The following is a 26,555-nucleotide window of genomic DNA, read 5'->3' on the forward strand; positions in this document are numbered from 1 at the left end:
CAGCGTCACTTTATTGTATTGTACCTTATAATACTGTATATAATATCCTGTAAGAAAAACTAGTTTTGAACACTGAGTGACGTCTGTAGCATGCCGAGTTGAGTAAAGTTACGTAGTGATGCATGTGCAGCCGGAGAGAAGGAGAAAGGATGACCCCAAAAAGCAGGGAGACTGCAACCATCATTCTCTACTGCTTCTGAAATTGATTTAATATATATATTGCATATGTCCCAAAATTCTCTGGGAGGGTCCTAGTTTTCAGGCAAACTGTGAGCCATAGGTCAGCACTTCATCCCCACCCTGATGACTGACTGCCAGTGTGTCTTTAACATTATGAACTGGGCAAACCATCACATATGGCCCTTCTCCTACTTCGGTATGAATAAAATACAGTTAAAAAGCAATGAAGAGAAAGTCTTCATGAACAAATAAACTACAATTTCAAAGGGAAAATTTTCTGCTCATTGACACAGGATTATAAAGCATTGAGACACACTGAAAACTGAGAACGTTAAATTACCCCACCACAGTCATTAATTCTGAATGCCTGAGAAAATTACTGTGCAGTAGCATTGGGCACAATCAACAACATCATAAAACCCATGACCTCTGGAATTAACACTGCATTTTAATAGATAACAGTGAAGAGGGAAACACAGTATAAATGAAAATGCAATTACTTATCTGAAAAACCAGGGAGGGAAGAGAAGGCTGTTATGGCCTTTGTCTTTGTTGTAAAGATTATTTCAGAGTATGTCATAATTAATAAAAACAGCTCTTCTTTTCTTTCTTTTTTTGTCTTTTCAGAGTCACACCCTCCGCATATGGAAGTTCCCAGGCTAGGGGTCGAATGGCAGCTGTAGCCACTGGCCTATACCACAGCCGCAGCAATGCCAGATGCAGGCTAGATCTGTGAACTTCACCACAGCTCATAGCAACGCTAAATCCTTAACCCGCTGAGTGAGGCCAGGGATCGAACCTGCATCCTCATGGATACCAGTCACCTTTGATTCTGCTGAGCCATGATGGGCACTCCAAAAACAGCTCTTCTTTAAACAGAAAATGTTCCTACTATATAGCACAGGAAACCATACACAGTCACTTAGGATAGAATATGATGGAAGATAATATGAGAAAAAGAATGTATATATGTATGACTGGGTCATTTTGCTGTACAGCAGAAATTGATACAACATTGTAAACCGAATATAATTTTAAAAAAGTTTTTAAATAAAAAATTAAAAAAAAACCCGCAAGTGCAGGGATAAATAGGAGTCACCTTAAAGCATGTCTCCCCAAGTCAGAAATTTTATTGCACATTTTTAATTTTCTTATTGTTTTCTCTATGTCCTAGAATATGTGAGCCTTGAGATTAGGAAAAGGTTGTTAAGATGGTATGAAAAGGAAATTTACTTTCTTATGAATAAAACGTAGCCACAGAAATAGCAATTAAATGGAAAACAGAAAATAACTACAAAATGTTCTAATCATAGACTCAGATTTACACAAAAAATTAATAAAAAATTCAGTATCAGAATTTAAGTATAAATATGAAGAAATATTTTTGTCTGTGTGTACTGGATAAATTTGGGGTATGTAAATTTATTCAGAAAATATTCTTTAGACATTGACAACACTTGTGGAACCATGTTCATTGTTGCTGCTCTCAGGGTAAGAAGGATGTGATCCCAGCAAACATGTTCTCTGCTAAGAACTAGCAGAGTGCTCAGTTTTGTTGTTTATGGGGGCACAAAAATGGATGCACGGGGTAAAGTATTTATGAGAATTGCACAAAACTTATCAGAGGATAAGAGAGGGGTGTTTAGTCAGAAGGGAAGAGGAACTAAGAGGTCCAAGCAATCCAAGCAGGCACAAAGATAACTTCGAAAAATCATATGTGTAAGATTACAGTTCCTTTATAAGAGCGTTTCTTTTAAAAATAGATAAAGGAGATGGGATTAAGATGGCAGAATAGAAGGACTGGAGCTCAACTTCCCTCCTAAAAACAACAAAATTCACAACTAAAGACTGAGCATTCTTCACCCACATGGACTGGAAACCTTAAAAAAGATATCCTACTCCAGAAGAAAAAGAGGAGGACACGTCAAGAGGTAGGAGGGGTGATTACACAATATAAGCAACCCTATACCTCCCGGGTGGGAAGCCCCACAGACTGGAAACTAACTGGTTCACAGGGACTCACCTACAGGCGTGAGAGTTCTGAGCCGCACATCAAACTCTCATGTGCGGGGATCTGGCACAGGGAGAAAGAGCCCCCGGAGCATCTGGCATTGAAGGCCAGTGGGGCTTGTGCGCAGGAGCTCCACGGGGAAACGGAGACCCCATTCTTAAAAGGCGCACACAGACTTTCACATGCACTGGGTCCCAGGGCAAAGCAAAGTCTCCATAGGAATCTGGGTCAATCCTGACTGCAGTTCTTGGAGCACATCCTGGGAAAACAGGAATGAACGTGGCTTGTTGTGAGGGAAGGAGATTGAAGGCAAAACTCTGGGAATATTCAGCAGCTGTGCCTTTCTCTGGAGGTGGCCATTTTGGGAAAATCTGGCCCCACCCATCAGTCAGGGCTGAGAAGCCCCAGGGCAAACAACTATCCAGGTGGGATCACAGCCCTACCCCTCAGTAAACAGGCTAAAGACCCCTCAGGCACCCAGCTGCCTCTAATCCCATCCAGAGACTAAGCCCCACCCACCAGAGGGATTAGAATCAGCTCCACCCACCAGGGGGCAGGCCTCAGCCCCTCCCATCAGGATGCCTACAGCAAGCCCCCCATACCGATTTCAGCCACAGGGGGGCAGACATCAGAAGTAAGAGAGGCTACAACTCTATTATCTGTAAAAAGGTCACCACACCAAAACCTACAAAAATGAAAAGACAGAGAACTATAACTCAGATGAGGGAGAAAGGAAAAACCCCAGAAAATCAGCTAAGTGATGGGGAGGAGATTCTCAGCCTCCAGGAAAAAGACTTTCGACTGTTGATGCTGAAGATGATGCAAGACATTGGAAATAAACTGGAGGCAAAGATGGATAACTTACAGGGAACACGGAGCAAAGAGATACAAGATATCAAACTTAAACAAGAAGAGATGTAAAAATACGATAAAATTGTGTTTAATGTACGGTATTCTGCGTAACACTTGGCACATTGATAGAGACATGTGGAAGGACGCCAAGGGAGGGAAGCTTAGGCAGAGTCTTCTGTGTAATGTTTACCCTTGTTCATAGGAGAAAACACACTTATCCACAACAACAAAAATAGAAAAGTCGTAGAAAGCTGGAGCAGAGATTCCACGTCCTGGTCAGGATTCTTTAGAGTAAGTCCAAATTACACAGGACGTATCAGCATTTGGACAAGGACTAAACTGTTAACCAGAAGCATAATTTAATGATGTGAGTTTTTCTATGTGGCTCTGAATATGGAAGAATGTGGGGAGGCAAGCAACACTGCTATTCATGAATTGACACTCTATTCGGAACATGTCCACACAGACGCATGTTGTGATTTAAAGTATACTGAACACTGAGCTGATTAGATTAGATTTTACACACGTTAGAGACTTTAAATAATAAAATTATTGAATCATTGGGCATTCAGGCTGGACAGAAGTCATCAGTGATGAGAAACTATGCAATAACCACCTTCATTCTGCTGGGACTGACAGATGACCCTGAGCTGCAGGTTCGGATTTTTTTCTTTCTCTGTCTCACCTACACCCTGAGTGTAACTGGAAACCTGACCATCATCACACTCACCTCTGTGGATTCCCACCTGAAAACACCCATGTACTTTTTCTTAAAAAATTTCTCCTTCTGAGAAATCTCATTCACAATGGCATGTGTTCTTAGATATTTGCATAATATAGCAACAGGTGACAATATCATCACATATAATGCTTGTGTCATCCAAGTAGTTTTTACTGACCTCGGTGCAGTAACAGAGTTTTTCCTCCTGGCCGCCATGTCCTATGACTGCTACGTGGCCATCTGCAAACCCCTGCATTATGTGGCCACCATGAGCAGCAGAGTCTGCCAGAGGCTTGTTTTTTTGCTCTTGGGTGGCAGGATTGTTGGTCATAATCTCCCCACTCAGCCTGGGCTAAATCTGGAATTCTGTGACTCAAATGTTGTTGATCATTTTCTCTGTGATGCTTCTCCTCTCCTCAAGATGTCATGTTCAGACACCTGGTTCATGGAACAAACTGTTTTCATCTGTGCTGTGCTGACCTTCATTTTGACTCTTATGTGTGTGATTCTATCCTATATGTATATCATGAAGACAATTTTAGGATTTCCATCTGCCCAACAAAGAAAGGCCTTTTCCACCTGTTCTTCCCACATGACTGTGGTTTCCATCACTTATGGCACATGCATGTTCATCTATATGAATCCTACAGCCAAGGAAGAAGTGACTACTAATAAAGTGGCTTCACTACTCATTTCTTCCATTTCGCCTACATTAAATCCATTTATTTATACACTGAGAAATAAGCAAGCGAGGAAAGCCTTCAATGACTCGATAAAAAGAATTGCAGAATTGCGTCACTATTTAGAAAGTAAAATAGCAATCAATAAACTTAAATGATAAATGGCTGCTAAACCTTTCTATTGAAACTAATAATGTTCTTTATCACTTTACAATCTGTATTCAGTGATGTTTTATTTCTCTGATTCTTTTTAGATGTTGTTTACATTGCAGCTTAATCAATTCAATTATTTCCTTAGGTTTTTACTCAATTTCTTGAAGGAGATTTGTCTCAGTAAGGAAAATAAAAGTATGTTTCTCATAAATTTATTTGTAGATAAACATAATCCCCTATAATTAAATTTTGTTAATAACAAAAACAATTCTTTAGTCTTCCATAAAACTGGAAGCATAATACTAGTGATTACTATAATCAAATACGCATAAAATTCTACAAAAATTCAACTAGCAATTCAAATTGTAGGATAAGATACTAAATAGGAAGAACAAAGGCATTGTGTGAAAATACAATTCAGAAAGAGAGTAATAACATTTCTAATACTCTAGAAAAACATTAAAAACAAAAAAATTGCTAAAATCTCACAAGTGCTTTTTTGAATACAGCTAAGCAAAGGTTAAAACGTGAGAAATCACAAGGTATCAAAGATACAAAGCAATCAGAAATTAAGATAGATAATCCCATTTATGGCCCTTGGATTTCCAGGAAAGAAAAAAATGAGGATGGAAAGGGGAAGCTGTTGGATTATGGGTTAGGGACTTGGGTTTAAAAGTCCATATGGAGATGGGAGATGAAGTGTCAGGTTCCAAGTGGTGGGAAAAAAATGAAACTGATGAACACTTCAAAAATGTGACTTAAGACTAAAAAAAAAAAGAATGGCCACTTTTTTTTTCAAGATATGAAATGTCTTTATTCTCTGACAGGAAATTGATCACCAGCTTTGGAGTGACAACTGAGGAACAGCACACATCCAAAAATGACAATGCACTCAGAAAACTGTACATAGGATTGTGAGGCAGAGAATCCCCAATGACAATTAACATCAGTCTCACATTGCCTAGCAGTGTAAACAGATAGATGGCTAGAAAAAGGAAAAATAGGAAGATTTGCGCTCAAAATCACCAGTAAAGCCCATCAGTATAAACATAGGGAAAAAATGGCCTGTCTCATAAAAAGAGCAATTTTCTCTAAGAAATTTTCCATCTCTTCCTGAATCATGAGCTACAAATGAGGACGTGGGGACTACTATTATGATCCTCTTTCTATCCAAGAGAGAGACTTTACAGCCCAAATGCTATAAAAAATAATCTATTAATACTACATATTAAGAATTAGGAGTTCTGGTACTGGCACAGTGGAAACGAATCTGACTAGGAACCATGAGGTTGTGGGTTCGATCCCTGGCCTCACTCAGTGGGTTAAGGATCCAGCATTGCCATGGGCTGTGCTGCAGGTCGCACACGTGGCTTGGATCTGGAGTTGCTGTGGCTGTGGCATCGGCTGGCAGTTGTAGCTCCAATTAGACCCCTAGCCTAGGAACTTCCATATGCCGTGGGTGCAGCCCTAAAAAGCAAAAAAATAAACAAATAAATAAATAAATAAAATATTTAAATACAGAAATTTAACTCTTTATATATAGTACCTTATATACGGAACCTTCAAATTAACTCTTTGGACGTTAAAAAATACATATGCAATGAGATAGAGACACTTCATAACAGTTCATAGAAAGTATAAAAAAAGCTATACTCAGAAGAAAGCAAAGAAATATTCATTTATAAATATATTCATAGTTATAAGAAAACAAAAGGAACACAAAACGAAGCAACTTCTTCCTGCTCATTATAAAATTTTTAAACCCATAAAATTAATTCAAAATATGTAGAACATGGATCTTACTAAGAATAAAAAGTTAACAAAATTTAAATGATAAATAAGTACCTGTCGATTCTTTTAAAAATATCAAGAAAATGGATGAATTTCTCAGAAACATAAATTAATACAAACCAGAGAGAGCAAAACGTATAAGGTTATAAATATTAATGCAGTGCAAATTAGAATAACTTTATGGATATACCCATAACAATTCAACAACAACAACAAAAATATGTGAAGACCCTGGGAGTTAATGAACAAAATTTTAGCAAAATAGAATTTTAAAAAATAATTCAAGATGTGGAAAACAGGAGTTCCCGTCGTGGCGCAGTGGTTAACGAATCCGACTAGGAACCATGAGGTTGCGGGTTCGGTCCCTGCGCCTGCTCAGTGGGTTAACGATCCGGCGTTGCCGTGAGCTGTGGTGTAGGTTGCAGACGTGGCTCGGATCCCGCGTTGCTGTGGTTCTGGCGTAGGCCGGTGGCTACAGCTCTGATTGGACCCCTAGCCTGGGAACCTCCATATGCTGCGGGAGTGGCCCAAGAAATAGCAAAAAGACAAAAAAAAAAAAAAAGATGTGGAAAACAAATATACCAATCTTCATAAAAAAATATAAGAAGGCAAATAAAATTTACATTAAAGAGATAAAAGGAACAGATTACTTCAAAACTAACCATGCCAAAACACTAGATCATCTCATTATAATTTCAAATATACAAACAATAAAAAACCTCTCCCTACTGAATTTTATGAAAACATCGTATATTTGACAAATATCTGGTTATGACACGATAAGATGAACAATTAAACAAATTTACTGATACTATTTCAAATAGAATATTTTTAAAAATGCCAAAAAGTATAGTATGATCATGATTTATTTCAATAATACAAAAGTGGAGATGATAGATGGTAGATAGGTAGATAGATACGGAGATGTGTATGCAGATAAAGACATACGTATGCATATACATATATAGGAAATACAGCCTAATTTTGTTGTAACAACAAAATAAAGAAGGGACATTATATATGGGTTTTGATTAATTGATCAAATGATCACTGGATAACAATCAATAATCTCTCCTAATAAATTTAAAGTAAAATGAGAATACGATGAACTATTAAATAAGATAAAATTTTCTAAAAATAAAATCTGCATAATTTTATTGTTTCCTATACTTAATTAAAAACAAGAAACAAATGAGAAACAAAAGACACCAATGAGTGGTGCCCATCCTCCTTAAACTCTTTCAAAAGGTTGAAGAAGAAGGAATACTCCCAAAGACATTCTATGAGGCCACCATCACCCTCATTCCAAAACCAGGCAGAGATACCACCAAAAAAGAAAACTATCGCCCAATATCATTGATGAATATAGATGCAAAAATTCTCAACAAAATCTTAGCCAACCGAATCCAACAACATATCAAAAAAATTATACACCATGACCAGGTTGGGTTCATCCCAGGTTCACAAGGATGGTTCAACATACGCAAATCAATCAACATCATACACCACATTAACAAAAAAAAAGTCAAAAATCATATGATCATCTCAATAGATGCAGAAAAAGCATTTGACAAAGTTCAACATCCATTCATGATCAAGACCCTCGCCAAAGTGGGTATAGAGGGAACATTCCTGAATATAATCAAAGCCATTTATGATAAACCCACAGCAAATATAATCCTCAATGGGGAAAAACTGAAAGCCTTCTCACTCAAATCTGGAACAAGACAGGGATGCCCACTCTCACCACTGCTCTTCAACATCGTTTTGGAAGTCTTAGCCACAGCAATTAGACAAACAAAAGAAATCAAAGGCATCCATATAGGAAGAGAAGAGATCAAACTGTCACTGTATGCAGATGACATGATTCTATACCTAGAAAATCCTAAGGACTCAACCCCAAAACTCCTTGAACTGATTAATAAATTCAGCAAAGTGGCAGGATATAAGATTAACATTCAGAAGTCAGTTGCATTTCTGTATACCAGCAATGAAACATTAGAAAAGGAATACAAAAATACGATACCTTTTAAAATTGTACCTCACAAAATCAAATACCTCGGAATACACCTAACCAAAGAGGTAAAGGCCCTATATGCCGAGAACTATAAAACCTTAATCAAAGAAATCAAAGAAGATGTAAAAAAATGGAAAGATATTCCATGTTCCTGGATTGGAAAAATCAATATTGTGAAAATGGCCATCCTACCCAAAGCAATCTACAAATTCAATACAATCCCTATCAAATTACCCAGGACATTTTTCACAGAACTAGAACAAACAATCCAAACATTTATATGGAACCACAAAAGACCCAGAATCGCCAAAGCAATCCTGAGAAACAAAAACCAAGCAGGAGGCATCACTCTCCCAGACTTCAAGAAATACTACAAAGCCACAGTCATCAAAACAGTGTGGTACTGGTATCAAAACAGACAGACAGACCAATGGAACAGAATAGAGAATCTGGAAATTAACCCTGACACCTGTGGTCAATTAATCTTTGACAAGGGAGGCAAGAACATAAAATGGGAAAAGGAAAGTCTATTCAGCAAGCATTGCTGGGAAACCTGGACAGCTGCATGCAAAGCAATGAAACTAGAACACACCCTCACACCATGCACAAAAATAAACTCCAAATGGCTGAAAGACTTAAATATACGACAGGACACCATCAAACTCCTAGAAGAGAACATAGGCAAAACACTCTCTGACATCAACATCATGAATATTTTCTCAGGTCAGTCTCCCAAAGCAATAGAAATTAGAGCAAAAATAAACCCATGGGACCTCATCAAACTGAAAAGCTTTTGCACAGCAAAGGAAACCCAAAAGAAAACAAAAAGACAACTTACAGAATGGGAGAAAATAGTTTCAAATGATGCAACTGACAAGGGCTTAATCTCTAGAATATATAAGCAACTTATACAACTCAACATCAAAAAAACCAATCAATCAATGGAAAAATGGGCAAAAGACCTGAATAGACATTTCTCCAAAGAAGATATACAGATGGCCAACAAACACATGAAAAAATGCTCAACATCGCTGATTATAAGAGAAATGCAAATCAAAACTACCATGAGATACCACCTCACACCAGTCAGAATGGCCATCATTAATAAATCCACAAATAACAAGTGCTGGAGGGGCTGTGGAGAAAAGGGAACCCTCCTGCACTGTTGGTGGGAATGTAAACTGGTACAGCCACTATGGAGAACAGTTTGGAGATACCTTAGAAATCTATACCTAGAACTTCCATATGACCCTGCAATCCCACTCTTGGGCATCTATCCGGACAAAGCTCTACTTAAAAGAGACACATGCAGCCGCATGTTCATTGCAGCACTATTCACAATAGCCAGGACATGGAAACAATCCAAATGTCCATCGACAGAGGATTGGATTCGGAAGATGTGGTATATATACACGATGGAGTACTACTCAGCCATAAAAAAGGATGACATCATGCCATTTGCAGCAACATGGATGGAACTAGAGAATCTCATACTGAGTGAAATGAGCCAGAAAGACAAAGACAAATACCATATGACATCACTTATAACTGGAATCTAATATCCAGCACAAATGAACATCTCCTCAGAAAAGAAAATCAATCATGGACTTGGAGAAGAGACTTGTGGTTGCCTGATGGGAGGGGGAGGGAGTGGGAGGGAGCGGGAGCTTGGGCTTATCAGTCACAACGTAGAATAGATTTACAAGGAGATCCCGCTGAATAGCATTGAGAACTATGTCTAGATACTCATGTTGCAACAGAAGAAATGGTGGGGGAAAAACTGTAATTGTAATGTATACATGTAAGGATAACCTGACCCCCTTGCTGTACAGTGGGAAAATAAAATTAAAAAAAAAAAAAAAAAAAAAAAAAAAAAAAGACACCAATGAGGATGCTCACTTGCATCACTGATATTCAGCATCTCACTGCCATCTTGAAAATGCCATAAGAGAAATCATAAAATAATTGGGATTATCAGAATGAATTTATAAAATTACTGTAGTTAGAAATCATGAAAGCCACATTTTAAGTTTTTACATCTTTGAAAAGTAATTGTGTCTTTCAATGACTGCCATCTGAATAGCGTGCATATTTTCATCACTAACATTGTTTCATAAAATGAAAGTACATAAAGTAATGGCATGAACTTAATTAGAGTCAACAAAATCTAAAGGGAGACTTACGAACTTAATAAGAACATTTAGTAACTCAGATGAAGAAAGGATAAAAGCATACCAAAGTCAGTGACAGCATAGCAGCAATGAGCCCTTTCCTTAAAGCAATCAATATGACTGCCAAGGAGTAGGTCTTGTTCTGGATTCAAAGTGTTACCTTGTAAAATATCAATTTGCCCACTCTTACTATATACATTTAACACAACTTTAATTAGAAGTAGTCTTCAATTTTTCTATTGGTACAAAGTGTCTCTAAGCAGCTATGGAAGAATTTGATCTTATGAATGTACAACACATCAATAAAACATAAATATTAGTGAACAAAAATTAACTTCATAATATCAAAACATACTATAGATCAATGAAATCAAATTACTATGGCATTGGCATAAGAAAAAATAAAATGTTCAGTAGAACATTTGAGATCATGAAAGTATAGATAATAAATAGCATTTGTTTTTATACAAAGACTATGTTGCTTGTTATATGAAGAAGGATTTTCAGTTTATTAGGAAAACCATGGTGTATTTAATGATTACTTCAGTCACACACACACCAACAAAAACTCAAAGAAAAATGTTTTTTTATTTACACACCAAACAGTGTATTCTAAATGATATGACATCTTAAGTATAAAAATAAACCAGTTTTTAAAAACAAAGCAGTTGTGACTGAGGTAATAATGCTAATGAGCTTCATTGTGATGGCTTATTCCGCAGTGTCTATTTAGAAGAAAACATCTGATTTTACTCCTTAAATATATATAATTTTTGTAATTTGTAGCTCAGTAAAGGTGAAAAACAATTTTCAATGAAAAAGAGAAAAATTAATATATACTATATGATTCTGCTCATATAATATTCTAGAAAAATAAACTAATCTGTAATGATAGAGAACAGATGGGTGAATGGCTGTGAGCTGCAGCAGTAACGGATGCACAGGAAGAAGGGACTAAAAGGGGGCCCAGGAAACTTTGGGAAATGATGGATGTTGTGGCAATATTTTCTTGGGCATATTCATATGCAAAACATCAAATTGTACACTTTAAATAATGCAGTTCACCGTATGCCAATTATATCTCAATGCTATAGTTAAAAATTAAAGAGCAAAAACCCTTGAGAGACTTGACTATATAAAACTATGAAATATATGCCAAAAATCAATACTCACACTTTTAAAGACTTAAAAATATAAAATACATATATAACATGTTTAAAAGAATAAGATATGTATAGGTATAAAAATAAAAATAATTTACATTAAAATTTAATTATAATAGTAAAAGTTAACATTACTAATGGTGAATAACTAGAAAAAACAAATTGAAACTATGTGATAAATTATGTTTAAATATATAAAAGTGTATGTTTTTATTGTCATGAAATATACATAACAAAATTTACCGTTTCGGCAAAATTCAAGCGTAAAATTCAGTGACAGTAGGCAAATTCATATTGTGCAAAAATGAAAGCATCTTTTGTATCCAATTACAAGATATGGCTACAAACGTTTATGTGTTCATGAATAATGTTTATAATGCAGTCCGTGTATTCAGAGAAAGAAACGTCTAAAGGATAAGATCTATAAAGTAAGCAGTAGCCTTGTATAATTTTATAAACTTTTATCTGAATTAAATTGTCCAATGATAATAAAGCATTCATATAATAAAAAATTTTATTAATATAAAAAGAATTATTTTTTTTAATGAGCAATGTAACTGAAATGACACAGTTGCCCTCCTGACCTGTATCAAGTGCTGCTGTAACATCCTCCTGTCTCCAAGGACATAATCCCCACTGAAACCTGTGCTTGTGCTTTTCCCAAACTTCATTACTCAGAAAATTAAGGAACCGCTCTTGATTGCAGGTCACAAGGACTATGTGCTTTTGTTCACTTAGCGGCTTTTTCTGCAAATTAAAAAGGAAAGTCACATTGGACATTGTAAAAGCATTTCTCTCTGTCCTGATGATGTAAATCTCATCTCCTCCACCAATGGAGAGAGTTCCTCCACCCTTACTTTAATCTATTTTGGTTTCAATGATGGAGATAGTAAGAAAATATTTGGAAAGTTTGAATAGAACTAAGTCCATCGCACGCAAGCCTCCACTTTGTTGGAGACGGTGAACGAAGGGGAGGTCAGGGATTCCCAGACCTGCCAATGGAAGTGAAGACACAGAGACCTTTATTACAATATGATGTTTAATAGTGTGGTCTTAATTTTGCAATGTTTCAACAACCAACAGAAGCTCTGATTTATGAACAGTAGAGTAAGTACGATAAAGTTTGTCTCTTTGACTGTAAGTCCCTTTGTAAGATCTAGCTTATATTTTCCTCTTGAAAGAAAAAATCCTTGGCAGTCATAATTTACATTTTTAGGTATTTCAGATTATATCATGAGATGTCAATTTTGAGAAGGAATTTCCCTCGTGTAGATAAATGTCGTAGCCTGGGAGTTTTCTATGTATAAGATACGTTTTAAAAAAATCTGTATCTAACTTAACGTAAGAAATATTCAGGGCAACTCTGAATAGCTATTCAACCTCAAATTAAAAATACTGTCTTCCTGTATATAGAAGTAGATCTCCTTGAGTAGAGAATTCTGAAGAGTAAAAAAGACATTAAAACTACTAATAAAATCATAACTCCTTGACAATCTGCTTAGGTATATGGGAAAATCGTAAGCACAGGATAGACATAAAATGTAAATATATACATTTATTTATGATGAAGTATAAAAGCTTGAATATGTTAAATTTTAAATCAGTTAAAATGGTCTGTAATCTATGAGCAAATTTCTCTGAATATCATCTACAGATTGAAGAGAAGTCAGAAGTCAGGGATGAGAAACCGAACAATAACAACATTCATTCTGCTGGGACTCACAGACGACCCCGAGCTACAGGTTCTGATTTTTATCTTTCTATTTCTCACCTACACACTGAGTGTAACTGGAAACCTGACCATCATCACACTCACCTTTGTGGATTCCCACCTGAAAACACCCATGTACTTTTTCTTAAAAAATTTCTCCTTCTTGGAGATCTCCTTCACAACTGCCTGTGTTTCTAGATATTTGTATAGCATAGCAACAGGTGACAAGGTCATTGCCTATAATGCTTGTGCCATTCAAGTGTTTTTCACTGACCTCTGTGGAGTAACAGAGTTTTTTCTCCTGGCCGCCATGTCCTATGACCGCTACGTGGCCATCTGCAAACCCCTGCATTATGTGACCATCATGAGCAGCAGAGTCTGTGGGATTCTCATCAGCTCTTGTTGGATGGCTGGTCTCTGTGTTTTAATCCCACCACTTAGCCTGGGTTTAAATCTGAAATTCTGTGACTCTAACAGGATTGATCATTTCGGCTGTGATGCGTTTCCCTTAGTGAAAATCTCATGCTCAGACACATGGCCCATGGAACAGTCAGTTATAATCTGTGCTGTGCTGACCCTGAATATGACTCTCACTTGTGTAGTTCTGTCCTATGCTTACATCATCAAGACAATTTTTAGGTTCCCTTCTGTCCAGCAAAGGAAAAAAGCCTTTTCGACCTGCTCTTCCCACATGATTGTGGTTTCCATCACCTATGGAACGTGCATTTTCATCTACATGAATCCTACAGCAAAGGGAGAAGTGACTATTAAAAAAGTGGTTTCACTGCTCATTTTTTCTGTTTCACCTACTTTGAATCCGTTTATTTATACTTTGAGAAACAATCAAGTGAAGAAAGCCTTTAAGGACTCAATCAAAAGAATTGCCTTGCTCTCAACTAAGTAAAAGAAAAGGATATTTTTAAAATACTATCTCAAAAATAAGAATAAGTGGCCACAAATACTTTATTGTTGAAGTATGTAATCTTTTGAATCTTTTCAAAGTTTGAATCTTTTTTTAATTTTTTGAAGTTAGTTTTTAATAATTAAATTTTTCATATCAATTTTCTCAACATTTCTTATCCCTAAATTCCATTGCGCCCTGCTGAAGCCATTTTTGTATTTTCATTATTCAAATCAGTATCTGATAGTTTGTATGTCAATTTCTTTTAAAAAATTATTTTGGAAAGAATTAACTACATAATGTTAGCTTAACACATAATGTCAGGAAAATCTATGGTAAAAACTTTTGTAGCTCTTCTCAAGTATATACCTGAATGATATCAATACACATGTAATAAGGGAAATTTTATGTAAATGTTTAAAATGGGTGAATAAGCACAAAACTTAAAATACATAGAAATGTAACATTTCTCAATACTAAGAAAACAGAGGAAAATCCATATTACTGTAATGAACACATAGAAATACTGAATAAAATTTAACAAATATCCCTTTGAATACATAGCTGAAATCATGAGAAAAAACTATTAATATACTAAAATCCACCAAATTGTGTATCTTAAAAAATTCACTCTTTAAAATAAAGCTTTAATTTTAATATGAGTTACAGATACATGCAATAACAAGGAGGAATTTCCAAGAACTTTATGCTAAGTGAAAGGTGCCAGGCTCAAAAGCATACATACTGTATGGTTCAACTGTATAAAACTCCAGAAAACACAGTAGGCTTTTTGTAAACTGACTCTATAATGACAGAAAGTACATGAGTGTTTGCCAGAGATAGGAGCTATGGGGAATGACATGAAAAAAAACATGTTAGAGAAAATTTTGAGGGAGACAGAAATGTTCTGTTTTTAACGTGGTTCTGATTACAGAGGTGTGTGCATTTGCTAAAATTCATCAAACTGTACAACTAAAATTATATGCAAATTATACCATCAAAAATCCTGCCACTCAGTCTTGATTCAGATCACACTTTGGTCAAATTGATGATCCTCACGCTCTGGAAAGGACATCTTAACAGCTAATGATAACAGGAGTGTATGTCCAAAAGTTCTCACATACTTTTATTCTGAAGGGAAATTTTTATTACTTTTCCCTATGGGACTTGTACATTGTAATTCTAAAAAGAAATGCCTAATTTACTGAAGAAATTTTACATCTATCAATTATTCTGACAATATTCCCCAAAATAGTTTGTATAATTATTCTTCTTATAAATATTTTTATAATTGTGAAAATGAAAAAGAATGTAAAATGATTCATATGGGACAAAATAAACTTGTGGATAACCATAGAAATACATTTTTAAAGGGTGAAACATTATAAAGAGTATAAATTTACAACAACAAAGTTTGATTTAAACTTGGATATTACACTAATACAATGGACTGAAATGAAATGAAATTTAAATGATTCAGGTCAATATTATTAGGTTAAAAATAGATTCTGGTATATCAAAATTTAAAGTAACATGACAAGCTATCTATCTCAATATATGTTTTTTGGGCGTTCCCGTCGTGGTGCACTGGTTAACGAATCTGACTAGGAACCATGAGGTTGCGGGTTCGATCCCTGGCCTTGCTCAGTGGGTTAAGGAGCATTGCCGTGAGCTGTGGTGTACATAGCAAACGTGGCTTGGATCCTGCGTTGCTGTGGCTCTGGTGTAGGCTGGTGGCTACAGCTCTGATTAGAATCCTAGCCTGGGAACTCCATATGCTGTGGCAGAGGCCCTAGAAAAGGCAAAAAGACTATATATATATATATATGTTTGAATTAATATTCATACATTTGTAAGGACCACATGTGATACATAATGGCATATTTGTAGAAGGAAAAATATGGAAGGATATGCTCCAAAGTACTAACATTTTTGCTAACTTTTTTAAAAAGCCTTGTTTGTTAGCCTGGTATTTTCTCATTTTTCTTTATTTTATCAAGTGTCTTAGGAATATGTAATTATTCATTTTATTAAAATCGATAAAGGAGAAGAGAGAGATCTAGTGTGGTAGCAATTAATTAAAAGAAATTGAACTTTAAAAAAAAATAAGATTCTTACTGTTTTCTGACCAATCTCTTTTAAAGCCTGTCTCCAATGGCTATGTCCCCAAGTTACTGTATTGTCTGATTTTTTTTTCCCCAAAGTTTATTACACAAATGATTCCTTAGTGATTTTTTAACCTGGTCACCAAGGACTCTTTTGTTCATAAGTTATTTTTTTCCATCTTTGGCAAATAAACAAATATTGAGCTTGACCCTGGAAAAACCTCTCTCAGAGCAAAGGTACTTCACAACATCTACTCTTCCAAAACAAGATTCCTTTGTACTAATATTTCTTTTTAGTAACAAAAAGAAAAGAAAAGATTTCCTTCAGTTTATAACAGCACCTCTATCTTGGGGAAGTTTACTCAACAGATTGAAGATAGAAACTCAAATCATTCAAGGCTTCCATAACTGGGGGCATGGATTCAATGAGGAGTGAGCAGAAACTCTCATGCAAGTTTTCAACATGACATTCATTTTCAAAGTGGTAGCCGTACGTGTTATTAAACAACTCTTCAAGGGAGGCTATGATTATCTGCTAAAGTATGACTATGATATGGTCTTATCTCTTCAGTTATGTTCTCTTTGGTGGGATTGAGTGATATTTTTCTCTGAGAATGGGTTTTCTCTGTATAAAATCGAGAAATATAAATTTTAACGTGGGTATTAGTGAAACATTATTTTTAGAATGTACTATTCTTGGATAGTTTGTATTCACTGGTGTGATCATTTTTATTCACCATAAGCAGAAAGTCATGTAAAGGTAGTATAGAAGCAATAACCCCCCCAAATCAACAACAACAATAAGTCAATTGACAACTTGGCTCACGTTCTAAGATAATCTCATTAGATACCAAAATTTTTAACTCTCTTAAATATAATATAATATGAACATTACTCAGCCAATAAGAAGTCAGATAACTTAATTACTCAACATCTGCATTATTAAGATGAGACCTCATGGAAATAAAGTCTTAGTGACTGGAAGAAAAAATGGTTTTATAACTATATATGATAACTGAAAACTCAGTTGGGCTGCTTTAGTTGCCACAGATAAGCAAAGGTCTTTGCACACTGGGAAGAAGAAAATCAGTGAGGAAGGTGAGCTGCAGAAACGATCCCTCGCTGCATCTCAAGACGATCTCCTGTAAGTGTCAGGTGTGGCCCAACATTCCATGGAGCATCCTAGCTCTCATGCAAACAACGAGCAAGTGCAGGCTAGTTCTGTGTGATAGTCTCATTCCTAAGATTTAACTCTGGAATTTAGCCACATGATCAGAACTGACACTGCCCCAACTCAATATGGAGGGAATATTATAAAGTAGTACAACAAACTTTTCACATAATAAATGAAATCAAGGCTATTACACAAATTGTAGGAAACTTTGCTTTGGGGGAAGAATTGATTCAATTTTGTAAATATTTGAGACACAACTATAGTATTTAGTTTGTGTTAATTGAGGGGAAAAATCTGTAGACAATATACCACCACAAATTTAGAGAAATAAAGAGTCTGGCTTCTAGTTTTAATACCCCACTGAGAGATGCAGCAGGAAAGCAAAAGCAGCATCAATGGAACATATAACTGTTTCACTTGAACATAACAACTATTCCTCAGGTGGAAATTTTGACTATATTTTTGCCAGTAAATCTTTTTTTAGGCATTGAATACATATAGAGCCGAGTAATTTATGCATGCTATTCTAGTTAAAATGTACTTTAATCTCCAAACAATGTAACTTCTCAGCGTAGAACAAATCTTTCTCAACCTAAAGTGGGGTTGCATAAAACCCATCATAAATAAAAATATCATAAGTTGAAAATGCATTTAATATACCTAACCTATGTAACTTCATGGCTTGGTCTAGCCTACCTTAAACACACTCAGAGCACTTACATTAGCCTACACTTGGGCAAAATCATCTAACACAATGTCTATTTTATAATTAAGTGTTGAATATCTTCCGTAATCTATTGAAGGCTGTCCTGAAAGTGAAAGTACCTGAATGTTTATATGGGTACGGAATGGTTCTAAGTGTACTGGTTGTTTACCTTCTTGATCAGGTGGCTAAACATTGCAGCTGCCACTGCCCTGCATTGCAGAGATACCATTCATGTAGAAAAAGGTCAAAATTCAAAATATGATGTATGGTTTGACTGAATGCACCATCATAAAGTTGAAAAATCTCAAGTGGAACCATCCTAGGTCTGGGACTGTAGTAAAACAGGAGTAAGAACTGATGGCTCTGAATGACACCCAGCCCTTATATAGTTTCATGAGGTTCCAGGAATAGATATTGAATCTAAAAACCAATGACCAATTGTTTGCATCCCACATGAAATTAGGGCTTTGAATAGAGAAAAGTGAAGAAATACTATCAGAGGGAAATTTTCTCCAGATAGGTAATCCATGTAAAGTGATTAGTTCAATACTTGGGCATATCTATTAGCCTGACTGTAAGTAACTCAAGGACAATAAAACAAGAGGGAAATGTAGATGTTTTTATGTTTCAGGTGCATCCGACTACATTCCTGAGATTCTAAAGAGCAATTATTTTTTGGAAACTAAGCAATTAGGAGTTCAAGAACATATCCTCCAAGTGTACTGGTTAAGTGAATGGAACTAGGAAAAGCCACTGAGAAATGTAAACATAAAAGAGACAATCAAGAAGATAACACTCAGAAACAGAAATAAGAAGGTAGGAAGAAAACAATGCGTATAAAGTTATGAGAAAATGTTATGTGTAGCTTCTAGTAAAAAGTACACATTTCATATAGAAATCTGCTACTATTTTATACCAAAAAAAGTTTTTGATAAACTGTCAAAAATTGTTTCATTAGAATGGTGGGAATAAAAATGTGTTTATAATGTGGTGAAGAATGAATATATGGTGAATAACAAAAGGAAAATCACTGTGAACCGGGACATTGAAGTAGTGATAATGTGTTTATTATTTGTTATTGAGCACTTCTATAAGTATTAATATACTTCAAATGTTTACAAGTTTAAATTTTAATAGCATATAAGGAATACTGTTACTATTTCCATTTCACAGATGAAAACCTGAATTACAGTGAAAGCAAACAGTGATTGGGGATCTAATTTGTATGCCAAATCTGAACTTTCTATACTTAATGACATTGGTACCAAGATGCTGGAATATTGAAAACTTAACCCAAAAGGTAACTTTGCTGTAGAGCATAAATTGACAGAACATTGTAAATCAACTATAATTAAAAAAAAATTTAAGACAAAAAAAGTAACCCAACAGGTTTAAAGTTATAAGCAATTGTGATTGTCATAAAATCTTATCACACCCAATGTATCTTAACACTCTAAACAACTAATTTCTCTCCAAAATACTGTCTTTGCACAATAATAACAAAGATTACAAATTTTAGAGAAAAAGTCATGAGGGAGAGACAATGGAAGAGGTGAATGAAGAGAAAGTTGTTTAGAGAATAAAACATAAGTTTAAAAAATTATAACAATGCTAGAACTCAAATCTTAAGCAATGAATATAGAAAGCATGTATAGTAAACCCCAAACTACCTACTTCTATTTGCACTTTAAGAAGAACAAAACTACAAAGAAAAAACGTTGAAGCATTTAAGAAGCTTAAGATTTGATTTTAGGACTTTGCATCAGTTAGCAGGAAAATAAAACTAAATAAGTAATTCCAATCCCGTGTGCAGATAAAAACGAAACACAACTTGTGAATAAAAAGCAATGAAAAATAGGATTCATGTTGGAGGGTGACGCAGATAAAATAACCTAATTTTTTAAAAAATATACCATGAAATTACCAAAACATACCTCAATGGAACCTAATAATGATTATTATAATATTTACAACCAAATTTTTAAGTTGCATATTAGAAGGTTTTTTGTAGTTTTTTGAGTTATTAATTACTGCTATGGGATGTTAACATCACTCTCCTATTAAATGTCTCTGAATCATAAATGCAGACTGAGCAGGAGGCAGGCCTCAGTGATGAGAAACCACACAGTAACAACTTTTATCCTGCTGGGACTCACAGATGAGCCACAGCTGAAGACTCTGGTTTTCATCTTCCTGTTTCTCACCTACATGCTGAGCGTCACTGGGAACCTGACCATCATCTCCCTCACCTCCACAGACTCTCACCTCAAAACTGCCATGTACTTTTTCCTACAAAACTTCTCCTTCTTGGAAATCGCATTTACATCTGCTTGTATTCCCAAATACTTGTACAACATAGCAACAGGTGATAAGACCATCACATATAACAGTTGCGCTACTCAACTATTTTTTACTGATCTCTTTGCTGTAACTGAGTTTTTCCTCCTGGCCGCCATGTCCTATGACCGCTACGTGGCCATCTGCAAACCCCTGCATTACGTGACCATCGTGAACCACACGGTCTGCAGGAGACTCATCATTGGTTCCTGGCTGGCTGGCTTGTTGATCATCATCCCCCCACTCAGCCTGGGCCTAAAGCTGGAATTCTGTGACTCCAATGTCATTGACCATTTTGTCTGTGATGCAGCCCCCCTCCTAAAGATCTCATGCTCAGAAACGTGGCTCATAGAGCAGATGGTCATAGTCTGTGCTGTGTTGACCTTTATCATGACACTTGTGTGTGTGGTTCTATCCTACGTACACATCCTCAAGACCATTTTGCAATTCCCTTCTGCCCAGCAAAGGAAAAAGGCATTTTCTACATGTTCTTCCCACATGATCGTGGTCTCCATCAGCTATGGAAGCTGTATCTTCACCTATGTTAAACCTTCAGCAAAGAAATCAGTGGCTGTTAATAAGGGTGTGACACTGCTCACTACTTCCATTGCTCCCATGCTGAATCCTTTCATTTACACCTTGAGAAACAAGCAAGTGAAACAAGCCTTTGATGATACAATCAAAAGATTTGCATTGTTCCTAAAGAAATAAGAGAACTTGCTAATGTATAAGAATTGTGTTCATGGGAGTTCCCGTCGTGGCACAGTGGTTAAAGAGTCCGACTAGGAACCATGAGGTTGGCGGGTTCGATCCCTGCCCTTGCTCAGTGGGTTAATGATCCGGCGTTGCCGTGAGCTGTGGTGTAGGTCGCAGACGCGGCTCGGATCCTGCATTGCTGTGGCTCTGGCGTAGGCCAGTGGCTACAGATCCGATTCGACCCCTAGCCTGGGAACCTCCATATGCCACGGGAACGGCCCTAGAAATGGTAAAAAGACCAAAAAAAAAAAGAATTGTGTTCATAAATATATCAGACATCCCTAAACTATATCTTTAAGCTTTTAATACTTTTTCTGCATAACAAGGAAGCTTCACTGGAACTATATTTGTTAATACTAAAATATAATAATACATTTCCCTGAAACAAAAGAATCATTTTGCATTTAAACCAGACTTAATAAAACTGCAAACAGAAGCAATGAGTTCATCTTAATACTTTAGATTTAGTAATCGTACTTATCGTCTCTTCCAACTCTGGCATTTGAGGGCTTTTTGATTCCAGGCCCCATTCTAAGTTATTCTGTTTTTGTCTTTAAACAATAAACTTCAGAGAAGGATGGTTTAGGGGAAATGGGCTTAATATTAAAGATGGAAGTAAATCTTGAAGTAATAATACTGTTTATGGCTTTATATATTCATCTTTATATCATGACGACAATGATTACAGCAGCTAATCACTAGAAACATACAACTTTTTATTATATGTAAAATAAATGTTAAAGTTATTTTATCTTCACTTCACAAGTCAGTAAATAAATCAAAGCTTAGCAGAGTTCCTGCCAATAAGAGGTAACTTCATGATGCAAATCCACTTATATCTTACTCCAAAGCTCCCCTTTTATTTAACAATATGTGATGCTGTAGTGATGTCCATTTTAATTGTAGAATGTCCTCAATGGGAGTTCCTGCTGTGACACCACGGGTTAAGGATCTAGCATTACCACAGTTGTGGTGTTGTTTGCAACTCTGGCTCAGATGTGATCCCTGGCCCAGCACATTTTATATGCCACAGGTGTGGCCAAAAAAAAAAAAAAAAGTGTCCTCAATGGACACTTGAGGAAAATTACATATACTAAATAAAGGTATTGCTCCATGAAAACTGAAAAACTGTTAAATGATTTTTAAGAGAAAAATTACGTAAAATATAGCAGGCCCTCTTAATATAAACATTCCTAATTTATAAAGAAAACCACTCATTATATTAGAAAATAGTTTATATTTATATAATATTTACCAAAATAAAGCTTACACTTTAACACAGAACAAAGAAGAGCAGAAAGGTTTGAAGAAAAATGAAGGTCAAGAGCATATGCATACTCTCCATAAGAAGGTAGGGAGATTATATATGACGTGGTATATAGAACTGAATACGAGTATAATAAAAAGTGAAATTATATATGAACTGGTATATAGAACTGAATACATAGGTATAATAATTTTAGTGTTCCCAGGAAAGATCCAATGAAACCAAGGCAATGGGCTCAAAAGTGCCACTAGTCCTGACTAATGAGTTTGAATATATGCATGAATTTGTATTAAAAATTGGGCCACCTTGAGCCACACATATCCCTTCAATCAGGTCTCATTTAAATATTCTGCCTTAATTAGGCTCCTTTGATCAATACACAGGGTATAGAGGTTCTGAGGTCACTGGCTCGTTCCAATATTTTAACCAAATAAGATGAGCTTTCATTTATTCGAGACCATTAATTGTAATTTTCACACAATATTTTTATTCTAAGTGATTTTCCCAGATTTTCACATAACTCTGCAGAAATTCCTGCATTACATAATCTTTGTAACTGATACCTATCCCATGAGTGCAGGATCTGTTCTATTTCAGCAGAGTTAATTATTTAAAAATTCAATTACCAGATGACTAAATTTACACTGATCACTCTGGCTTGAGTTGAGCAATGAAATAGCCGAAACCTTCCTGAATGTACAGTGAATAAAAGAAGCAACACAACAGACTATGAGCAAAGGAGAAAGTAGCACTGTGGAACAGAAAACTCAACCACCCTAAATGGAAAAAAAAAAAATAAGGGTGGATTCCTAAAGCTCATCTTGGTGTCTGGCCTCTGACGTTGCCTATCCTTCTCCCTCCCATAAGCAGCACATTAAATTGACCTACTGGACAGAAACAACTATATCCATAAAATAGATCAGCCACAAGGATTTACTGTAAAGCACAGGGAATTATATTCAATATCTTGTAATAAACTATAATGGAAAATAATCTGAAAAAATATACATGTATGTAACTGAATCACTTTCTGCACACCTGAAACTAACACAATATTGTAAATCAATGATATTCCAATTTTTTTATTTTTATTTTTTAATTGTTATTTCCCCAATACAATTTTTTTTCTACTCTACAGCATGGTGACCCAGTTACACATACATGTACACATTCTATTTTCGCACTTTATCATGCTCCATCATAAGTGACTAGACATAGTTCCCAGCACTACACAGCAGGATCTCATTGCTAATCCATTCCAAAGGCAATAGTCTGCATCTATTAACCCCAAGCTCCCTGACCACCCCACTCCCTTCCCCTCCCCCTTGACAAGCACAAGCCCATTCTGCAAGTCCATGATTTTCTTTTCTGTGGAAAGGTTCATTTGTGCCTTTAAAGGGTTCATTTGTGCCAGATTTAAAAATCACCCTGAATTGACCTGATAAATAAGTCACAACCTGATTTCTCAAAATTCATGTCTGTTTGAAACAACTGCTATAATACATATATGTAATAAATTTATTTTCATAACTTCAAAAATATAGTGGCCAATTACAGAGTTCCATTGAGTCTCTCTATTGAAAAATTAAAATTCTGTGAAAGAAAATATTTAGAGATAGAATAGTAACTGTCCCAAACTCTATAAATTGTCCTCACCTGCTCAACTAAGACATGGGCTAGAATAAGCTCTAGTCGTCAGTAGCTGAAGAGCTTGACTACGTCTTTCTTGGATGTTGGAGACCACTGAACGGCTGAACTCTGCAGAAAGCAAACTTGGTTTGTGCAAAAGCATGATAAGCCAAGGAATGCCTGTGATGGCAAAAGCCCGATAGAGTTCTAAAGTGCAAGGTCTCCTGTCAAAATAAAATAAGGGGCTTATATGTAACTATGTTGTTTTTTAGGCAGCTGCACTATATCCTAGATGTATACACCTGCGACTTTTTATTGCTGGTAGTCTCCCTAAATCTCACTAAGAGATAGCTTTGACATTTGCTATGCCTACTCTTGCTCACTAATCTAAACACATCACTTTCCCTAATAAAAGTCTTATGGGCTAAAGCCTAAGGGCCTTTGTTCAGCGGAACAGAGTGCCTCCTGGTCCCCCATTTTTAAAAGGTAAAAGCATCTTGTGTGTTTTGTATGCCGCACCATCCCTCTTTCAGGATCTCCCATTGACCTGCAGCACAGGATGAAGCACTTGGACAATTCTACACATGTGCAAAATGCGGACTAATGCTCCCCCCAAAGATATCTAACTCCTGGACCTATGATTATTTACATGGAAAAGGGACTCGGTAGATGTGACAAAGCGGTGGGTCTTAAGTTTATCCTATACTATTTGAGTGGGCCCAGGTTAATCACAGGAATAAGAACCAAATTAGTCGTAGGAGATGTGACAGTGGAAACAAGAGGTTGCATTGACACAGTGAACAGACCAGGAGCCAAAGAATACATGCTGCCTCTAGAAACTGAAATAAGCCAAGAGTTTCCCTCCTAAAGTCTCCAAAAGGAATGCACCTGCACATATACAATGGAATGTTATTCAGCCATCAGAAAGGAGGAAATCCTGCCTCTTTATGACAATGTGGATTGAACTTGAGGGCATTATGCTAAGTGAGATAAGTCAGACAGAGAAAGATAAATACAGTATGGCATCACTTACACGTGAAATCTAAAAAATAAAGTGAAACTCAGAAACAAAGGAGAAAAGCGGCTACCAAAATTTACTGGGTGGGAGAAATAGGGAAAGTTCGGTTTTAAAAAAAAGGACAAGTTTTCAGGTAAAAGATGAATGATGTTTGAGGATCTAAGGTACAATAAGGGGACTATAGTTGATAACACCATAGTGTATAATTGAAGTTTTACAATAAAGTAGAATTTAAATGTTCTTACATATGTATTTATAGATATATACATAGATGATAGATAGATAACCAGACACCTATGTTCAATTAGTCTTTGACAAAGGAGGAAAGAATATAAAATGGGAAAAAGGCAGTCTTCTTAGCAAGTATTGCTGGGAAACCTAGACAGCTGCATGCAAATCAATGAAACTAGAACAGACCCTCACCCCAGGCATGAAAATAAACTCAAAATGGCTGAAAGACTTAAATATAAGACAAGACACCATCAAACTCCTGGAAGAGAACATAGGCAAAACATTCTCTGACATCAACCTTACAAATGTGTTCTCAGGTCATTCTCCCAAAGCAACAGAAATTGAAGCAAAAATAAACCAGTGGGACCTAATCAAACTGACAAGCTTTGCACAGCAAAGGAAACCAAAAAGAAAACAAAAAGACAACATACAGAATGGGAGAAAATAGTTTCAAATGATGCAGCTGACAAGGGCTTCATCTCTAAAATATACAAACAACTTATACAACTCAACAGCAAAAAAGCCAACAACCCAGTGGAAAAATGGGCAAAAGACATGAATAGACATTCCTCCAAGGAAGATGTACAGATGGCCAACAAGCACATGAAAAAATGCTCAACATCCCTGATTATTAGAGAAATGCAAATCAAAACTACCATGAGATACCCCCTCACTCCAGTCAGAATGGCTATCATGAATAAGTCCACAAATCGCAAGTGCTGGAGGCGGTGTGGAGAAAAGGGAGCCCTCTTGCAATCTTGGTGGAAATGTAAGCTGGCACAACCACTATGGACATCAGTATGGAGGGACCTTAGAAATATGTACATAGAACTTCCATATGACCCAGGAATCCCACTCTTGGGCTTCTAACTGGACAAAACTTTCCTTGAAAAAGACACATGCACCCGCATGTTTATTGCAGCACTATTCACAAGAGCCAAGACATGGAAATAACCCAAATGTCCATTGACAGACGATTGG

General features: G+C 36.1%; 2 protein-coding genes, 1 long non-coding RNA gene and 1 pseudogene across 3 annotated transcripts in view; 3 read left to right on the forward strand and 1 right to left on the reverse strand.

Moving 5' to 3' along the window:
- LOC146403266 (uncharacterized) overlaps positions 1–26,555 on the reverse strand; it is a 69,377-nt gene that overhangs the window by 35,624 nt on the left and 7,198 nt on the right. The window lies entirely within an intron of this gene.
- LOC146403268 (olfactory receptor 6C2-like) lies at positions 3,637–4,602 on the forward strand (annotated as a pseudogene).
- On the forward strand, positions 13,419–14,354 carry LOC100524494 (olfactory receptor 6C2-like). Its single transcript, XM_003126234.6, has one exon. It carries the CDS (start codon positions 13,419–13,421, stop codon positions 14,352–14,354), a length of 936 nt encoding a protein of 311 aa, XP_003126282.4.
- Positions 19,389–23,387, forward strand: LOC110258232 (olfactory receptor 6C2-like). The gene is made up of 2 exons (XM_084955915.1): positions 19,389–21,409; positions 21,682–23,387. Exon 1 carries the CDS (start codon positions 20,401–20,403, stop codon positions 21,382–21,384), a length of 984 nt encoding a protein of 327 aa, XP_084812041.1. The 5' UTR covers positions 19,389–20,400; the 3' UTR covers positions 21,385–21,409; positions 21,682–23,387.

This window comes from Sus scrofa, chromosome 5 (genome assembly GCF_054392235.1).
Source record: "Sus scrofa isolate SSC_HxYL_T2T_F1_AM1 chromosome 5, Sscrofa_HxYL_maternal_Yorkshire_Landrace_v2.0, whole genome shotgun sequence".
Classification (NCBI taxonomy): Eukaryota; Metazoa; Chordata; class Mammalia; order Artiodactyla; family Suidae; genus Sus; species Sus scrofa.